General features: G+C 42.6%; 2 protein-coding genes across 5 annotated transcripts; one reads left to right on the top strand and one right to left on the bottom strand.

Annotated features, from left to right (window-relative positions):
- Positions 1-1,181: 1,181 nt before the first annotated feature.
- Positions 1,182-10,151, bottom strand: LOC143136749 (thioredoxin reductase 1, cytoplasmic-like). Its single transcript, XM_076297446.1, has 14 exons — positions 10,010-10,151; positions 9,279-9,409; positions 8,495-8,567; positions 8,011-8,121; positions 7,576-7,718; positions 7,361-7,476; positions 6,596-6,821; positions 6,380-6,472; positions 6,205-6,281; positions 5,095-5,251; positions 4,373-4,480; positions 2,376-2,471; positions 1,987-2,121; positions 1,182-1,715 (listed from the first exon to the last, which is right to left on the bottom strand). The coding sequence occupies exons 2-14, from the start codon at positions 9,384-9,386 to the stop codon at positions 1,650-1,652; spliced, it is 1,509 nt and encodes a 502-aa protein (XP_076153561.1). The 5' UTR covers positions 9,387-9,409; positions 10,010-10,151; the 3' UTR covers positions 1,182-1,649.
- Positions 10,152-10,919: 768 nt separating this feature from the next.
- Positions 10,920-15,410, top strand: nfyba (nuclear transcription factor Y, beta a). 4 transcript variants are annotated; one of them, XM_076297092.1, is made up of 7 exons: positions 10,920-11,076; positions 12,008-12,098; positions 12,460-12,593; positions 12,765-12,962; positions 13,862-13,931; positions 14,052-14,131; positions 14,778-15,410. In XM_076297092.1, exons 2-7 carry the CDS (start codon positions 12,008-12,010, stop codon positions 14,808-14,810), a joined length of 606 nt encoding a protein of 201 aa, XP_076153207.1. In that variant the 5' UTR covers positions 10,920-11,076; the 3' UTR covers positions 14,811-15,410. The 4 variants fall into 4 exon arrangements, with proteins under 4 accessions (XP_076153207.1, XP_076153204.1, XP_076153205.1 ...); XM_076297089.1 differs by having other exon boundaries at positions 13,853-13,931; XM_076297090.1 differs by having other exon boundaries at positions 10,966-11,051; positions 13,853-13,931.
- The last annotated feature ends 110 nt before the right edge of the window (positions 15,411-15,520 follow it).

Genomic DNA, 15,520 nt, shown 5'->3' with positions numbered 1-15,520 from the left:
ATATAGAAACAGGAAGTGAAAGACCCATCAAAAACGTCATGAATGACAGTTTTTTCCAGGTAAGCCAGTTAACTGAAGAAATTACATGTTTGGAAGTCACACACACTTACATAACGGATATTGCAAGTGAAAAATATAGTTATATGTAGTTTATAAAGCAGTTATTAAAAACAATCGGCCATTTAAAATACTACCTTATCAGATCTAATATTGGACCTTTATTTTGATATACTTTATTCATATGTCAGCCATTGCCATGAACATAGACAATGTTTATGTGACGGGTCATGTATCATTTTAGTGGTAAGATATGGATTAACTTAAATTGAGGACAAAATGGGACTGAAACCCCAGTGTGGTGTGCAGTGAATTGCTGGCACATGGGAGCGTAAAACCATCAAGACTTTATGAACATGGGAAATTGTGGGTCCCAAAGCCAGACCAGTTAGGAACCACAGCTGTAGATGATTAATTTCCTCCATAGCAAATTGTTCTTGTTGGCCACCTGGCAAATCCATCACTGAAATAGCAGTCGGCAAGACTGAGAACACCAAGGGATTGGGAGATGGCACTCTGATTCATCAAAATCAAAAACACACCTGTGAATAATTAAGTATAATTAAGCAAGTATAAGTATACAAACTCTTTTGATCCCTTGAGGGAAATTTGGTCTGCATTTATCCCAACCCGTGAATTAGTGAAACACACTCATCACACAGTGAGGTGAAGCACACACTAATCCCGGCGCAGTGAGCTGCCTGCAACAACAGCAGCGCTCGGGGAGCAGTGAGGGGTTAGGTGCCTTGCTCAAGGGCACTTCAGCCGCTTTCTACTGTTCGGGGTTCGAACCGGCAACCCTCCGCTCTCAAGTCCGAAGCACTAACCAGTAGGCCACGGCTGCCCCATAATTAAGAGACTACATATACCTGATCTACATATAATATATGATCTAAGTGCACTGCTCATTGTGCATGATGTGTATAAATGCACTTTGGGTAACATAATGGCAAAGAAATGGTCAGGACGCCAGAGACATTTGTCTTGGAAAATCTGCATCGCTATGAGATGTCCTGATATGAAATCACATTTGCTGTACAGTGATTGGGCAATACGTTTACATCTTCATTGTAACATACCACACAGTCAGTCAGATGAAAAAGACAACCACAAGAAAATGCTTGATACAAACATTTATTGTCTCAAGATTAAAATATGATTGCAGATAGATATATCTAAAGATCACAACAGAAAACCAATTAACTAACAAAAATAAAAGGTGATATTTTTTTCCTCTGCAAATATGGAATTCATGAAATAGCCTAGCTTCTGACTTGTTTCACAAACTGCAACATCAGGGACAATTCTTGATGATAGTAAAGCAAAATGACTAAACTTGAGGAAATAAAATGCTAGTTGGATGGCAGTAGTTCATCAGTCTCCGCCCACCTGTTCCCAGGCTACAGGCTGGGACGTCATTGGTCAGTTTTACAAACTGCCTCACTGTCCATCACTCCACACCCAGGACCACATACAGGGATCTCCCTGCTGTCCACATTAGTCCCATGGCAACAAATGTCAGAACACCAGACAGGTAAGAGAGCAGTTTGATGTTACCATGGGAAACTATGAATGACAGCAGGGAATTAACCTCAGCAATTTCCCTGGACAAGCATGGCCTCAGTCTCTCGCTGGGTTAGTGTCAAATTGGTCAGCACCTTGGGAGAGAGAAATATATTAGGCTAAGAGTCCTCTTCACTTTACCTCAATAAAGGTTATATTGGACTATATTGTGTAGCCTATGTACACATATTTACGGTAGCCTACATGTAGAGCTTAGTTACTCATTTTAGATCCGTTTCTGCACTGAACTGAAGATTAAGGCATGGTACAAGTTACGTTTGGGTTAGTAGGCCATTTACTTTTTTGCAGCACTACCTAATGCTAATAAACTGGACTGAATTTTGTGAGTGTGTGTATGCCCCGTACCTCTGCACACACAGGGTAGAGGCCGACTGTGGCGTCCAGCTGCTCTTTGGTCAGGGCACACCTGAGGGCGGTGGCAAAACCCTGAATGATCTCACCTGCGCTGGGGCCCAGGATGTGAACCCCGAGCACACGATGCTATAGAGAGAGAGGAGAGAGAGACACACAGAGAGGAATCAGAAGCATGCCCTTGTGGCACTGAGAGTGCAAGGACTTGATATGTTTACTCTAGCTAAATGTGTGAGCAGGGGAAGCATAGAGTTTTGAGTAGAGTTTCAGCTTCGTTTGACACGATCGGTAACATCGATGGTGAGCAGCACTGTAGAATGTTTTGTATGCTGAGAATAAGGCAAACTGTTTGTTACTTGGGCAACACAGACTCGGAGACCTACATTGTCTGTGATGTGACAGATGACTTTGGCATAGCAGGAATTCTTGTTCCTCCTGGGCAGAGTCCACTCCTGTGGCCAGTAGTTGCTGTGGAAGACCTGTTGGATACGAACAAACAACAAACAAACAAATAAACTATATAAATTACTAAATTATTAAAAACTACAAACTAAACTAGATGTACCGCAGAGCGGTACAAAATATGACCGCCGCCTAGTCCAGCACATTTTTTCCACAAAAATAAATCACGCTGAAAGGCCTATATGATTCTAACTGTCTCACTAAATTGCATTAGCCACACTCAATTCTCACTGGTATCTGCTAGACAACAAGTACCAAAACATAATTAGTTCATAGATTCCACATGTAAAATTAATTTTATACAACCCCACCCCCATCTTGCCTGTTCATAATTCTGAGAAACTCTTGAATTGTGTTCATGTGTGCGTGTACACGTTTATGTGTGTGGGTGTGTGTGTGTGTGTGCGTGCTTGTGTGTTTGCCTGCGTATGTGTGTTTGTGCATGTGCATGCATGCATACATATGTCTACTGTGTGAGTATGTGTCATACGTATGATTACTGTGAATGCATGTGTGTGCGTGTGTATCTGTTTATGCACATGTGTGCACATGAAATGGGTTAACATGACCCTTGGAGGCAAACATACGGAAAAAATTGGTCATCCTAGGCCCTACGGTTCTCAAGATATTCACAGAAAACTGTGTCTGCCCTACCCTCCTTTCGGGGGGTCCAGTACAGCGGGGGGGCTACAGATCAAAACGAAAAACGATGGTTCCATGCTATCCATGTGGAGTTACATGCCCACCAAGTTTCGTGTACCCCGGTCTTTCAGTGTCCCGGGAATCCTTGTTGGTGTACGGTCACTAAATGTACACATAAATTATTTTATTGTAAGGCCCCCCATGAACGAAAGTTCACAAAACTTGGCATGCATTCGGAGGGTGTCATAATGATCCTACACTTTCAATTTCGTGCAGTTTTGACCATGTCAGCCAGAGATATTGTGATGAAAACACCTAATTTTTTGCTTTTTAATTTTTAACTAGGTGGCGCTATACATGAAATAAGTGGTAATGGGATGGGTTGACATGGCCCCTTGAGATCAACATACAAAAAAAAGGTGGACCTCCTAGGCCCTACAGTTCTCGAGATATTCACAGAAAACTGTCTCCGGCCACCTACAGGCCAGTTGGTGTATAGTAACATAAATTAATTTATTGTGTGGCCCCCCATGAACGGAATTCCACGAAACTTGGCGTGCATTCCGAGGGTGTCATAATGATCCTACACTTCCAATTTTGTGCAGTTTTGACTATGTTAGGTCACAGATACCTGCGATTACAACACCTCATTTTTACTTTTTTGTGTTTAACTAGGTGGCGCTATACATAAAATGAGTGGTTATGGAATGGGTTGACATGGCCCCTTGAGATCAACATACAAAAAAAAATGGTCCTCCTAAACCTTACGGTTCTCGAGATATTCACAGAAAACTGTGTCTGCCCTACCCTCCTTTCGGGGGGTGCAGTCCAGCGGGGGGACTACAGATCAAAACGAAAAACAATGGTTCCATGCTATCCATATGGGGTTACATGCCCACCAAGTTTCGTCTACCCCGGTCTTTCAGCGTCCCGGGAATCATTGACGGAAATTTGGACATGCAAAAAAGAAAAAGAAAAAAAAAAACAAAAAAAAAAAAAACAAATCGGACTAAACCTATATGACCGCCGCTTCGCTGCGCGGCGGTCATAATAAATCACTATTCACTGTTCTTACTCTACTAGTATTTCAGTCACTGAGAAGCTGTTGCGATGAAAAAATTAAATGAAAACTCACAGACACTGGAGGATCTGACCATTTTTGTGCTGGCAGTTTGTAGCACTTCACGTTACTACATCTACGGTAACTTACAGTACATGACTTATACTTGGGAGGGCTTAGCAAATAAAGAGTGTGTGTGTGTGTGTGAGAGTTTACCTCTATGCTTGTCTCTCCAAACCTCTGGCAGGCGGTCTCCTCAGTAAGGCCGCAGGCTGCATACTCCATGGGTGTGAACAGCAGCGAGGGAACGCTTGAGTAGTCACTCTAGGAGAAGCAGAAAGGTCTTCAACACATTAAATACTGTACATCATATCCACATATTGGTTAGCTGATTTTAAGAAATTACACTTTAACTTGTTGAAGGAAAAGGTGTAGAAACAGGCCAGTCCCAAGGTATGGTTTAAAGGCACAGTCCTTGAGTAGGCACTGGCACACACACACACACACACATATGGTTTAAAAGCATAGATGTTGATTCACTAGTTGTTTGATTCCCATTCACAGAGTCTAAAATGTGGTGTTGAATTCATACCAGTTCATAGCCAGACTTTAAACGACCCATCTCAATATTATCACTAATATTCAAAAGTTTGAAATCACCAGCACATCATACATGCCACCATGCATGCAATTACATATTGGGCAATCTAATATTTATTAGGCTGAAAAGTTTTCTCTGAAAAGGGATTCTCTTTAAAAGGAGATTCATTGAAAGGATTAGAAGGGCAGACTACAAATACACAACAACAACAACAACAACCCGACATTTACACCATGATTTCCAGACAATGTTAAATACACAAATGAGTCATAACTTCAATTCTTAGCATAAACAGCTCACTCACATAAGTACACCATACACACACACACACACACACCTTAGTGTTTTTGCCTCCGTACAGCCTCTGAGCCAGTAGGCGTCCAGCTTGCATGGAGAGGCCTGAGTGAGCCAGCCTTCCATCCTGTACAGCTCCGATGGCATAGATGTGCGACACGCTGGTCCGGTCTTCATCACTCACAACTATCTTTCCTGTTCTGCAGGACACACACACACACACACACTTGATTTCTTTATTTGAATCTGCCAATCAAATTTCTTACAGAAAAGATTCAAATATTCTCAGAGATGACAGCTTTGACATTCAAAGGTGCATCGCCTATGCCACACAGCAAGACTGGCTATCACAGCTGATATGGAGCAGAATTTTGCCAGCTGTTTAGACTTTCCTTTTGGTAGCCCTGACAGTCTTAGTCCACTGACAGTCAGTTTGTAACAGTCACACACACACACACACACATACACATAGTAAAAAGAGAAGTAATGTTTAATGGCATTAATGTCTTCAGTGTAGATCTACTGTCTATTAGCAGGGACCCCATCTCAGATCACTGACTGAGCATCCACGCTGGGAGAATTCAAACAAGGCGAAACAGGAAAAGAAACTGACTGTAACTTTGAGAACTTCTCCAGTGCCCACAAGGAACCAGGTTCATAGATGGGTTAAAGTAAAAGAAAGAGAAGGGTGGACTTAGGAATATTATATACAGAAGCGAAAAAAACATTTTTTTTTTAATATAAGTATACTCATAAAATATACTCTCTTCCTGGGGAGGGGGGCGATTTGGTAGGGGTTAATATATAATTTAAAATGTGCGTGTGGGGGCAAACTAAATGAAATATGTAAGGTATTTTTTCTTTATTTTTTTTTTCTTTAAATATATGTCTTTTGTTTTGATTTTTGAATTGTTATGAATTGTTATTGAATAGTGCTTGTAGAAAAAAAAACAATACAAAACAAAAAGTTAAGTCCCCCAAAAAAATAAATAAATAAATAAAAAGGAACCAGGTTCACATCTGGCCCGAGGTCATGTCTCGATCCCACTCCCTATCTCAGTCACACTCATTCCCTATCTACTTTCCACTGTCTCCACGACCAAATGGCCCTTAAACAAATCCCAAAAAAGACCAGCACACTAGTTTCCCCTACCTCTGGTCGACTTGCACCCCAGCTCTCTCCAGGCCAATGTTATGCGTACAGGCATCCCTGCCTACAGCTAGGAGTACCTGTCAGGGTATGAGTACATATGGACACAGATTAGGATGAGATGCTACAAGGGCCATGCACTGCTATGCTCTCGTCAGTATTCTTTAGTATGACTTACAGTGCTGAAGTCTTCTGCATATATGTCACCCAGTTCAGGAGAATGAGCTGTGACCCTCAGTTTCCCTGGACTGCCTGCCTCAATCTGTTCTACCTGTGACACACACACACACAGAGGAAGAGAGAGAGAGAGAGAGAGAGAGAAAATAATCATTCAGTATAACATAACATTTCCAGAAATCCCATTTTTATTTAAAAATGCAACAAAAAATTAAACCTTTGTGAGCATGGAGCCATACAGGAAGTTGACCCCCTGCACGTACATGTGATCCTCTATCTTCCTGACCACCTTTTGGTCGTAGCCGTCCGGCACGGAGGACTGCGGCATAACGCTCACATCCAGACCCAGACCAAACAACCAGCCAGCAGCCTCCAGGGCCTCTCCCGTGCCCCCCACCACCAGGGTCCGGCCGGGGGAGTACGGCAGGGAGAAGAGGTCATCACTTCAGGATCAGAGACAGAGGTTAGAACTATGGATTTTCTATGGAGCCATATTTTAAAGTATATTTTTGGGCTCTTTGCCTTTATTGTGACAGGATCTGGACAATGACCCGGGTCGGACTTTGGGTCCCCATGTGGTACGAGTGCTGTAGCCAGTTGCGTCACAGCACCCCCCTCTATGGAGGCATTTTGATGTTATTTCTATAAAGCAACTATAGTATTTAATGCCCCACAGATGAACCAAACAATTGATGTCAGAGTAGTAGTATTTAAAGATGTTGGGTCAGAAGATTATTTATTTTGTTATTTATTTAGGCATTTACTTCATGCTCTTACAGACAATTAAGTACAGGAACAGGTCCCCTGAGCAATTTAGGATTAAATGTCTTGCTCAGGAGCAGAGAGGTGGCTGCCCCTATTGTCGAACCAACAACTTTCTGGCATTACATTTGGATGTCCAGATCTCAACCACTAGACCACCACCAACAATAACAACAACAACTACAATTACAATTCAGCCACAGCCTCTGAGGTTGCTCACCAGGTGATGCAATGCTCTTTGGCTCCAGGGAGATCTGGGTAGTGTGGCCTGTCTCCTGTGGCGACCACAATGGTTTCTGCTGTGTGACTTGTCTGATCCCCTTTCGCATCAGTTGCCTGTTGGTGATTACAGCGTCAGCCAATGACATTTGGACGCCTGAGACAATCTGACCAATCAGAGGAGAGGGTGATATGAGTGGTGATGATGAGGCTGACCTGTACAGTGTGGGGGTCCAGGAGTGCTGCGTGAGCGTGCATGTAGGTGATGCCACACTTCCGCAGCTCATGCCTAAGCTCAAAGCTCAGAGCCTTCACTCTCTGCTGTAGGGCATCCGTCAACTCAGGCCAGCTATGAGACACTGCGGAGGACACACACACACACACACACACATAAACACACACACACACACACACACACACACAGAGAAGCACAGAATGGTCACAGAAGACACATAAGACATACACATTTTATGTATAAGTGTGTCAATATCAGTCAATAGCAATGTTTCTGGACAAACACATACTGTTCATAAACGGCTATACACAAACACAATCATACTGTATACCTACAGTAACCAAGACAATGAAGAACACTAAGTGGACATTACCAATACAGTTTCATCCTAAAACCCAACCTCATTCCCAACTTACCAGGATGCTGGAGTCTCCAACCATAGGCAGCCGAGTCCTTCAAGGTCTGGCCTATGGAGGCAGCCTGGTGCATCAGCTTCTTAAGGACACTCACACCACAGCTGCTGACATCTGGGGCACCCGAGGAAGGAAACAGGTAGATGTAATGGAGGAAATCAAGGAGGTTGCTGGTGTATGGCAAAGATAAGGTATGAGATATTGGTAGACAAATTGATAACAAATAGTAACACTGATTATTAGAGGTTCAGAGCTCAAAGCAAGGAAAATCTCCCTGCCTGTCTCCCTACCAGTCATTTTTGAAGCCGGTATATGCATTATTAATTTTCAAATCTTAAACAGCCTGGCCCACGCCTTAAATCAGACACAGTGCCTGAGAACTTTAAGCCCTGAAGATTAATATTTATGCATCAGTGAATATCTCAGGCCATCTACTGTACTTCTCAAGTCTTTCTGAAAAAGAGAGAAAGCAAACTCCAGCACTCACTCCACGTGGATCCTTTAGGAGATGGGGTCATAAAGTCAAGTAGTAGTACCTTCTGACCTAGAATAGCTGCCTCCTATTGAGGAGAGGAGGAAAGATAGAGATAGTGAGATGGCTGGCAAGAGACAGACATTTTGGATACAAATGAAATGAAATCAAAACAATATATCTAGTTTCAGTTACTGGTACAGTCTGCAATTCTGGCGACAGGCCAGATATTTGATATTTGAGTTCAATATCCAATGACATCACACTGTGCTATTCACTTCATTTCACAAAAAGTGTATTGGATAAGCATTACAGATGTATCCTTTTAATATACCAAGCTGCCATGGTCACACCAGCAATAATGATGGCAAAACCACATCTAACCACAAGGGGCAGTCATAGGCTACTGATTATGTTCCATTCTTTGTCTACACTTTATCAATAGTAGAGAGAAAAAAATTGATCGACCTAATCAATTTGTTATTGTGTATGTCAGATATAATGCCTAATGCTACAAACAATACAACAAGTACTATCTAAAAGTCCTTCTCTGACACACTCACATACACACTCACAGACACAGACACACACACACACACACACACACACACACACACACACACAGAGCAGTAGCCTATGTCTCAGTTCATGAACCAGAGTAATAGGCCTATTAGCAGCTCCTACTACAATGTAAAAGTGTGATAGTATATCAATGTGTCAGCTATTTTGAAACACATTAGAAAAACAATTGAGCAACTGGCAGTGTCAGATGCGTATTGTGATGTTAAGCAAGCGGCACCTTGGCCACACCAAGGCCTGCTGACCCTCCTCCAACAACGAGCAGATTGTAATCATACTCCCCAGCAAGATGGTCTGACTGAGTCGGACCTTTGTGACCGTTTGGCATTGTTGTGGCTCTTTTTGCTTGCTCTGAAAGTGAAGGAATAGGCAGATATATTAATCAACCGGTGCAGACATTTTATAGTATGTCATCATATCAGCCTTGGTTGTTGGCTAATCCACTGAGGTGAAGTAGTGTAGGCAAATCTTACAATGGCATATTAAAGTGTAGATAGATAGATAGATAGATAGATAGATACTTTATTGATCCCCAAGGGGACATTCAAGAGTCTATGTTAGGCTAAGTATTAAACTATGAGAAAACTCCAACACAGACACACGTAGCTTGAGCACCAGGCCCTTTCACCAAATGCATCCAGTTAGGCTACTATTTATCATAAACTGTATAAAAAAACTATTCCAATGACTGTAAGCTTTCTCCACATCAAATAGCCTAGCCCTAGCCTATAACAGTTTTTTTGGCATGTTATAGCCACTTCTGCAGGATTGCATTCGCTGACAGGTTGGTTCCAGAAGCATCTTTTACAAGTGACAAAAATACAATCTAGAAACATTACATTGGCAAAACTTGCATAAAGTGAAGAAATTCCATATTCATAACCATTCAATGACTAAACCTAAAGACCCATTATAAACTAGGCCTATATATGAGAAAGAAAGGACTCTCACCAAATTCTGACCTAAGTCTTCGTAGGCCTACATACGCTAAAGATACTCAGATCAGCAGAGCATTAGTTTTTATTTGTTTCAAGCCAAAGCTAGACTTTGACACTCCCCTCGATTCCTATCCAGTTTAAACCAGTAGGCTAACATATTTTGCAATCGGATACACTGGAAAACTTCAGTAGCCTAGTCCACACTACAGCACCCCTTCCCATAAACATTTAACCAATCACTGAAATGCACCATCTGGATCTACCCCGGTTATCTGAACTATGAAAGTCATGTCCCTGCGACTGGTTCGGTCTAAGCGCACGGGAGAACAATTCTGGGTTTACAAAATGACCATCTGAACTTTAGGTAACCTACTCAAATTCTTTGAGTTAAGTTGGCCAAACCGACAACGACATCTGCCGGACTACACGGAAAAACTGCTTCAGACATTTCTACCACAGACGGATGCATGCATCACTTTTATGTAACAGTGGGCTACTTTGACTTTTAACTTGTGTTGGAGGACCTTGGGTTTCCTGCTAAATTTACTGACATTATCGCAACGCAGCCACACAGTCGAGTCGATGGCCAATGATGCCAATGCCAACTTGTTGACCAACTGATATGAAAATAATCTCTAGTGGAAATGTGTTAAAAGTTCTAGACAAACGTATTGACACGTTTTGCACTGTGGTAGTGCAAGACGACAACCTGGCACGTGTCAGAACGTCAGAACGAGGCTTCAGGGTGACGTTACAGGGTTACTAAATAAGTTACCCCTAATGTCTGGTTACTACTACTAACTCTGTTTTTTTCACTGACAAGAACATTCGTTCAGTGTTTAGTTAAACCACTGGTGGTGGGTATCACAACGGAGATCCAGTCTAATCACTTAAGAGGAACTGCCTACTTATCATATGACAAGTCCGGGGGGATGGGAACTATATCTGCCCCCTAGCGAGTGTAGGAGGGCACTGCTGTTAGGTCGCCGAGCTCCGCGCTGGGACTGGTTCTTTCGCAGCCATTTTCTGTCCAACCAAACGGCCGTTTTGAGAAGGTAACCAACCAGGGCTTCATTGCAGGTTTGTATCTGGCTCCGGCCAATGATTGCTAACCAATTTCTCGTTAGCTCGAATGGAAATGTCCGTCTCTGACTGATTTTTATTTGTTGTCGGTTAGAATGAGGGTTTGAGTGCAGGAAGCTTTGAAAATCATGTCTGTGGCACATCTAAAAAGTCGTGTCCGCGGTGCTGGCATTTCACTACCATCACCAGGCCGCTTTGTGCTTTCTGTCTCTACTCTCTAGCTAGTGATTTCTTTGTAAAAACAAGCGTGGAAAACTCACAGGGTGATGTTTCAGTGGTTAAACGGCAACTACCAAGTTGCATATAGTATACTATATCACCTTGACTCTGACACAGGGACTTAACTGTTCTTGGATAAATATTTAGGGTATATTGCTAGTTATCGTTAGCTCTTTCTCTAAAGACCACTGCCCTTTGTTGAGACTTGTGCGTCAGCTGGACCCGCTAACAGCAGTTAGCTAGGTACTAGCCAATTTATTAGCTTGCTAGGTACGTTATACCTTTGTCTGACTACAAATAGCGAAGACCTCTGGATATCATGTGATATGTTCATAGATATCGACAAAGTCACAGAACTTAGAGTTGTTTGATGAAACAAAGAATGAATATGAATGGGGCATTATTTAGCTTCCCATTATAAAACTGCATTACCCCAGTGTTTATACAACAAGCTAGCCTTCCGTTTCTAGCTAATGCTAACAAGCGTTCTAATCCTAACCACAGCGGGAAGGTAGCCTAGGATAGCCAGCTGCTAACGTTATGTTTTGAGAAATCCGCCAAAACACCAGGAAGCCGACTATATTTGTACCAGGCATTGTGATATTAATTGGAAAGTAAAATAAGGTGGTTTGTTAACGGACCACATCACGTCAAACACCACCACATGACTATATAACTTAAAGCTAGAATTTTCTCCGTTTTTCTTTAGATGGACGGAGATAGTTCAACCACCGATACCTCTCAGTTGGGTATATCGGGAGAGTACATGGCTGGTGGCTACGTGCTTCAGTCCCAGGATGGTAAGGCTCAACCTATCACTCTTAGCTTAGCTTTTCACTTTTCATTTCACTCTACATACTAGCAAATTAATTTATTGTAACGTTACATTGCTCCAGGATAGCCTCCCTCGGGCACAGTGTCTTGTAAGCGCCTACCAACTCTGCATTATCAAATCTAATGAGATGCCTCATCATCATTGTATGATAGTAGTGTAATGTAATGAAGTTCCACCGAAATGATTGGAAACCTTACACGCATCACTGTGAATTTATGCACACAATGTCTATATATTACTATTTACCTCCATCATGTTTACTATTTATATACAGCACTTAGTTATCAGCCAATCTCAAATATTTGTGGACTAATTTCCATTTCAAGATGATGGTGACGATGGACTGAATGATCACGAGGATGGAAATGGCAGTAAAGATCACCTACGTGAACAAGACATCTACCTCCCTATCGCGAACGTGGCACGCATCATGAAAAATGCAGTTCCACAGACTGGAAAAGTAAGTCTCCTGTTGACTTGCTTTGTGTGGACTATAATTGAGTGAATGAGTGGTTGAGCAGTGGCTGCCTTTGCAAGATTGTCTTAGGATGCCATGGATGTTGTATTAAGTTGTCTGTCTGTTCCCATAAATCAGTCACTCACCCCATAATCTTTGTCACTTGGAAAACAGATCGCAAAAGATGCCAAGGAGTGTGTCCAGGAGTGTGTGAGTGAGTTCATCAGCTTCATCACATCCGAGGCCAGCGAGCGCTGCCACCAAGAGAAGCGCAAGACCATCAACGGCGAGGACATCCTGTTCGCCATGTCCACTCTGGGCTTTGACATGTATGTGGAGCCCCTCAAACTCTACCTGCAGAAGTTCCGAGAGGTATGAGAATCAGATGACTGCTCACTATTGTACATGCTTATGCACACAGACACACACACACACACACACACACACACCTTTCTTGGTGTTTTAAGCCCCCAACGTTGTCTTCAAGGCTACGCTGCCTGGAAGGCGCTAGAGTTAGGCATGGGTTAAGGCAAAGTCCTTTTAGGCTAGTCCCTCCACTCAGCGGCCATATTGCAACGCTTTTTGGGCACTCATCGGGCATCCTCCTCGGCAGAAATGCGCGTGAGCAAGGCTTCAGGACACCAATCTTGCTCCAGCTGCGAGTTCACAACACATGATTGGCACGATGTCTTCACAACACACCACATGATTGGCTCAATGTATTCACATGTCGACGTTTTGCCGAGGAAGGGGTGTGATGTGTAGACAACGGCCATATTGGCGTTACAAAGTAGCCCCATGCATTTCTATGGAGGATTTTTTGAGTGCTGTGTCTCCACATTAGAAAGTCTCTGGTTAAGGTTAAGGTTAGGGTTGGGGTTAGGATTAGTGCCTTTAAGTCGACAGTGGCAGCGCTGCCTGGAAGATTATGTTGGGGGCTTAAAAGACCATCAAGCCACATACACAAACGTTCTACATGATTAAATGTAGAATAGGCATGCATAAGAGATGTGTGTATTCATGAGAAATGTATTTGGAAGTACAAAGACAAGCACAGCCCAGGAAATGGGTGCCTCCTGTCCATAACAAACCAGTGTGGTGAAAGGTTATGGTTTCAGGCCAGTCATTTAAAGACTTGTCAGTTCTGAACATGACATGAATATGTAAGTTGCTGTGGTGTGGTTGGAGTGACATCCTTAATGTATCTGTGCAGCAGCTGTCACAACACAAAGAGCTCATCCCAGTTCCTCTTTGTTCCTTAGGCCATGAAGGGAGAAAAGGGCATCGCAGGAGTGTCTGTCCCCGAAGGCCTGGGTGATGATCTTACAGAGGAAAGCTTTGGTGAGTTGAAAGCCACAGGAGGGGAAAAAAACAGTGGCCATTCCTGTTTCATGCTGTGCTTTCGATTTAAAATGCATAAAGAAAAGAAAGTAAAACTTAAGATTGCTTTCCATATTTCAGCCAATCAATTGCCAGCAGGAATTATTACAGCAGATGGCCAGCAGCAGAACGTCATGGTCTACACCACCTCCTATCAGCAGGTGAGATTGGACACTATTTGGGAAAATCCTAACATGAACTGACACGTGACTGTGTGGCAGTAGCACTCACAGATGCACTAACTTTAACTTATCGTACTGTACCTTAATTGTTTACCATGTTGAGAGTTGCTTTGCTTAAAAAGCGTCAGCTTAATTTAATGTAACATAAAGGCCTTAGCACATTGGCACAGACATGAGTGAGGCGCATTCCACTTTCAACGTTTCATTACACTAGATTCCAATACAACCCAGCACACCAGTGTCGACCTTTGCGTCGCCACTGTGTAGATTACCGTTCAGTTCTATTATGTCGGCACGCTCAGTAAAACCCATTGTGTATCCAATGCTTCTCAGTGAAAAATTTCAGCACTGATGTGTGTGGCAAGTGATGGCACACTCATGTCTGTGCCTAAATGTGGAGTGTTTGATTGGCATGTCGTTCACTTATGCTGAAATGTGCTTCTAACTCTTAAGCCATTAGTATGGCAACTGGTGGTTTTAACAGTTCTGAAGTTGCAAATTGATTTAGGTTCTTGTGGTTTACCTTCACTGTGAGGTGTCCTCCAGTGACTCCGTATATAAACCATATGGTGATTTACGTGGACCCTTGACGACGTGGTCTTAATTGATCCCATCTCCTCTGCAGATCCAAGGTGTGCAGCAGATCCAGTTCTCATGACCCTCTCCCAACCCCTCTGGAGCACTTGAGTCACAGGGGCAGTCGGAGCACTGACTGTCCACAATCCCTCAGAGATGGAGGACTGCTGACATGAGATGATGAAGATGAAGATGACAACGATGTTGATGATGATCGAACTGCGTGGGCCCAGGAAGAACAGAACAGGACAAGATGCTGCAAGCCGGGCCTTCCTTGTGTTAATTCATTAGAGTGTGCTGTCAGTAGTGTGTAACATGTTCAGTAGTTAATGTGAAGAACTGTGAGGCTAGCTCACACATTAAAAATGTCTAACATCACATAGGTGATTTCAAACTTTTTTGGGTCTATTGTCCATGTTGTACATAAACCTTTTTTGGGAGGGAGGGTATTTGGACATGAAAGTGGAAGATACATGATTTAGGCATGGCATTTTAGAATTGTTTTTTTTTTCTCAGACTATTTAAATGTCTTATCAAAGGACGAGATTCCCATTTCTAATTTAGAACATGGTGGGATCTCTTTTTTATGTTGAATCATGCTCTCTTTTCTTTTTCTTTTTGTAAGTTGAGTAAATTAAATACAATGTAAACTGTTTGAATAAAAATAAAAATGAAACCATGATCTCAAAGGCGTTGTGAATTTCTTCTGTGTATGGCAGATGCTTTTCACTGCTCTGAGGCACCTTTGCTCTACATTCTCCATTAGCATTTGTATATTATAGTATTTATTTG

Source organism: Alosa pseudoharengus, unplaced genomic scaffold, assembly GCF_046254945.1.
Source record: "Alosa pseudoharengus isolate Yale_2024_CS ecotype anadromous, Long Island Sound unplaced genomic scaffold, YU_APseudo_1.1 YU_APseudo_1.1_scf_20, whole genome shotgun sequence".
Lineage (NCBI taxonomy): Eukaryota > Metazoa > Chordata > Actinopteri > Clupeiformes > Clupeidae > Alosa > Alosa pseudoharengus.
This window is presented reverse-complemented; position numbering and strand designations above follow the sequence as displayed.

Excerpts from the sequence above, each read along its gene's own strand:
- nfyba (XM_076297089.1), top strand. The coding sequence starts at position 12,008 with ATGGACGGAGATAGTTCAACCACCGATACCTCTCAGTTGGGTATATCG. Across the intron at positions 12,594-12,764 it reads CAGTTCCACAGACTGGAAAA|ATCGCAAAAGATGCCAAGGA; the intron begins GTAAGTCTCCTG and ends CTTGGAAAACAG. Across the intron at positions 14,132-14,777 it reads ACACCACCTCCTATCAGCAG|ATCCAAGGTGTGCAGCAGAT; the intron begins GTGAGATTGGAC and ends TCTCCTCTGCAG.
- LOC143136749 (XM_076297446.1), bottom strand. The coding sequence starts at position 9,386 with ATGCCAAACGGTCACAAAGGTCCGACTCAGTCAGACCATCTTGCTGGG. Across the intron at positions 6,822-7,360 it reads AAAGAGCATTGCATCACCTG|TGATGACCTCTTCTCCCTGC; the intron begins GTGAGCAACCTC and ends CTGATCCTGAAG. Across the intron at positions 1,716-1,986 it reads TCTACCCTGTGTGTGCAGAG|GTGCTGACCAATTTGACACT; the intron begins GTACGGGGCATA and ends CTCTCTCCCAAG.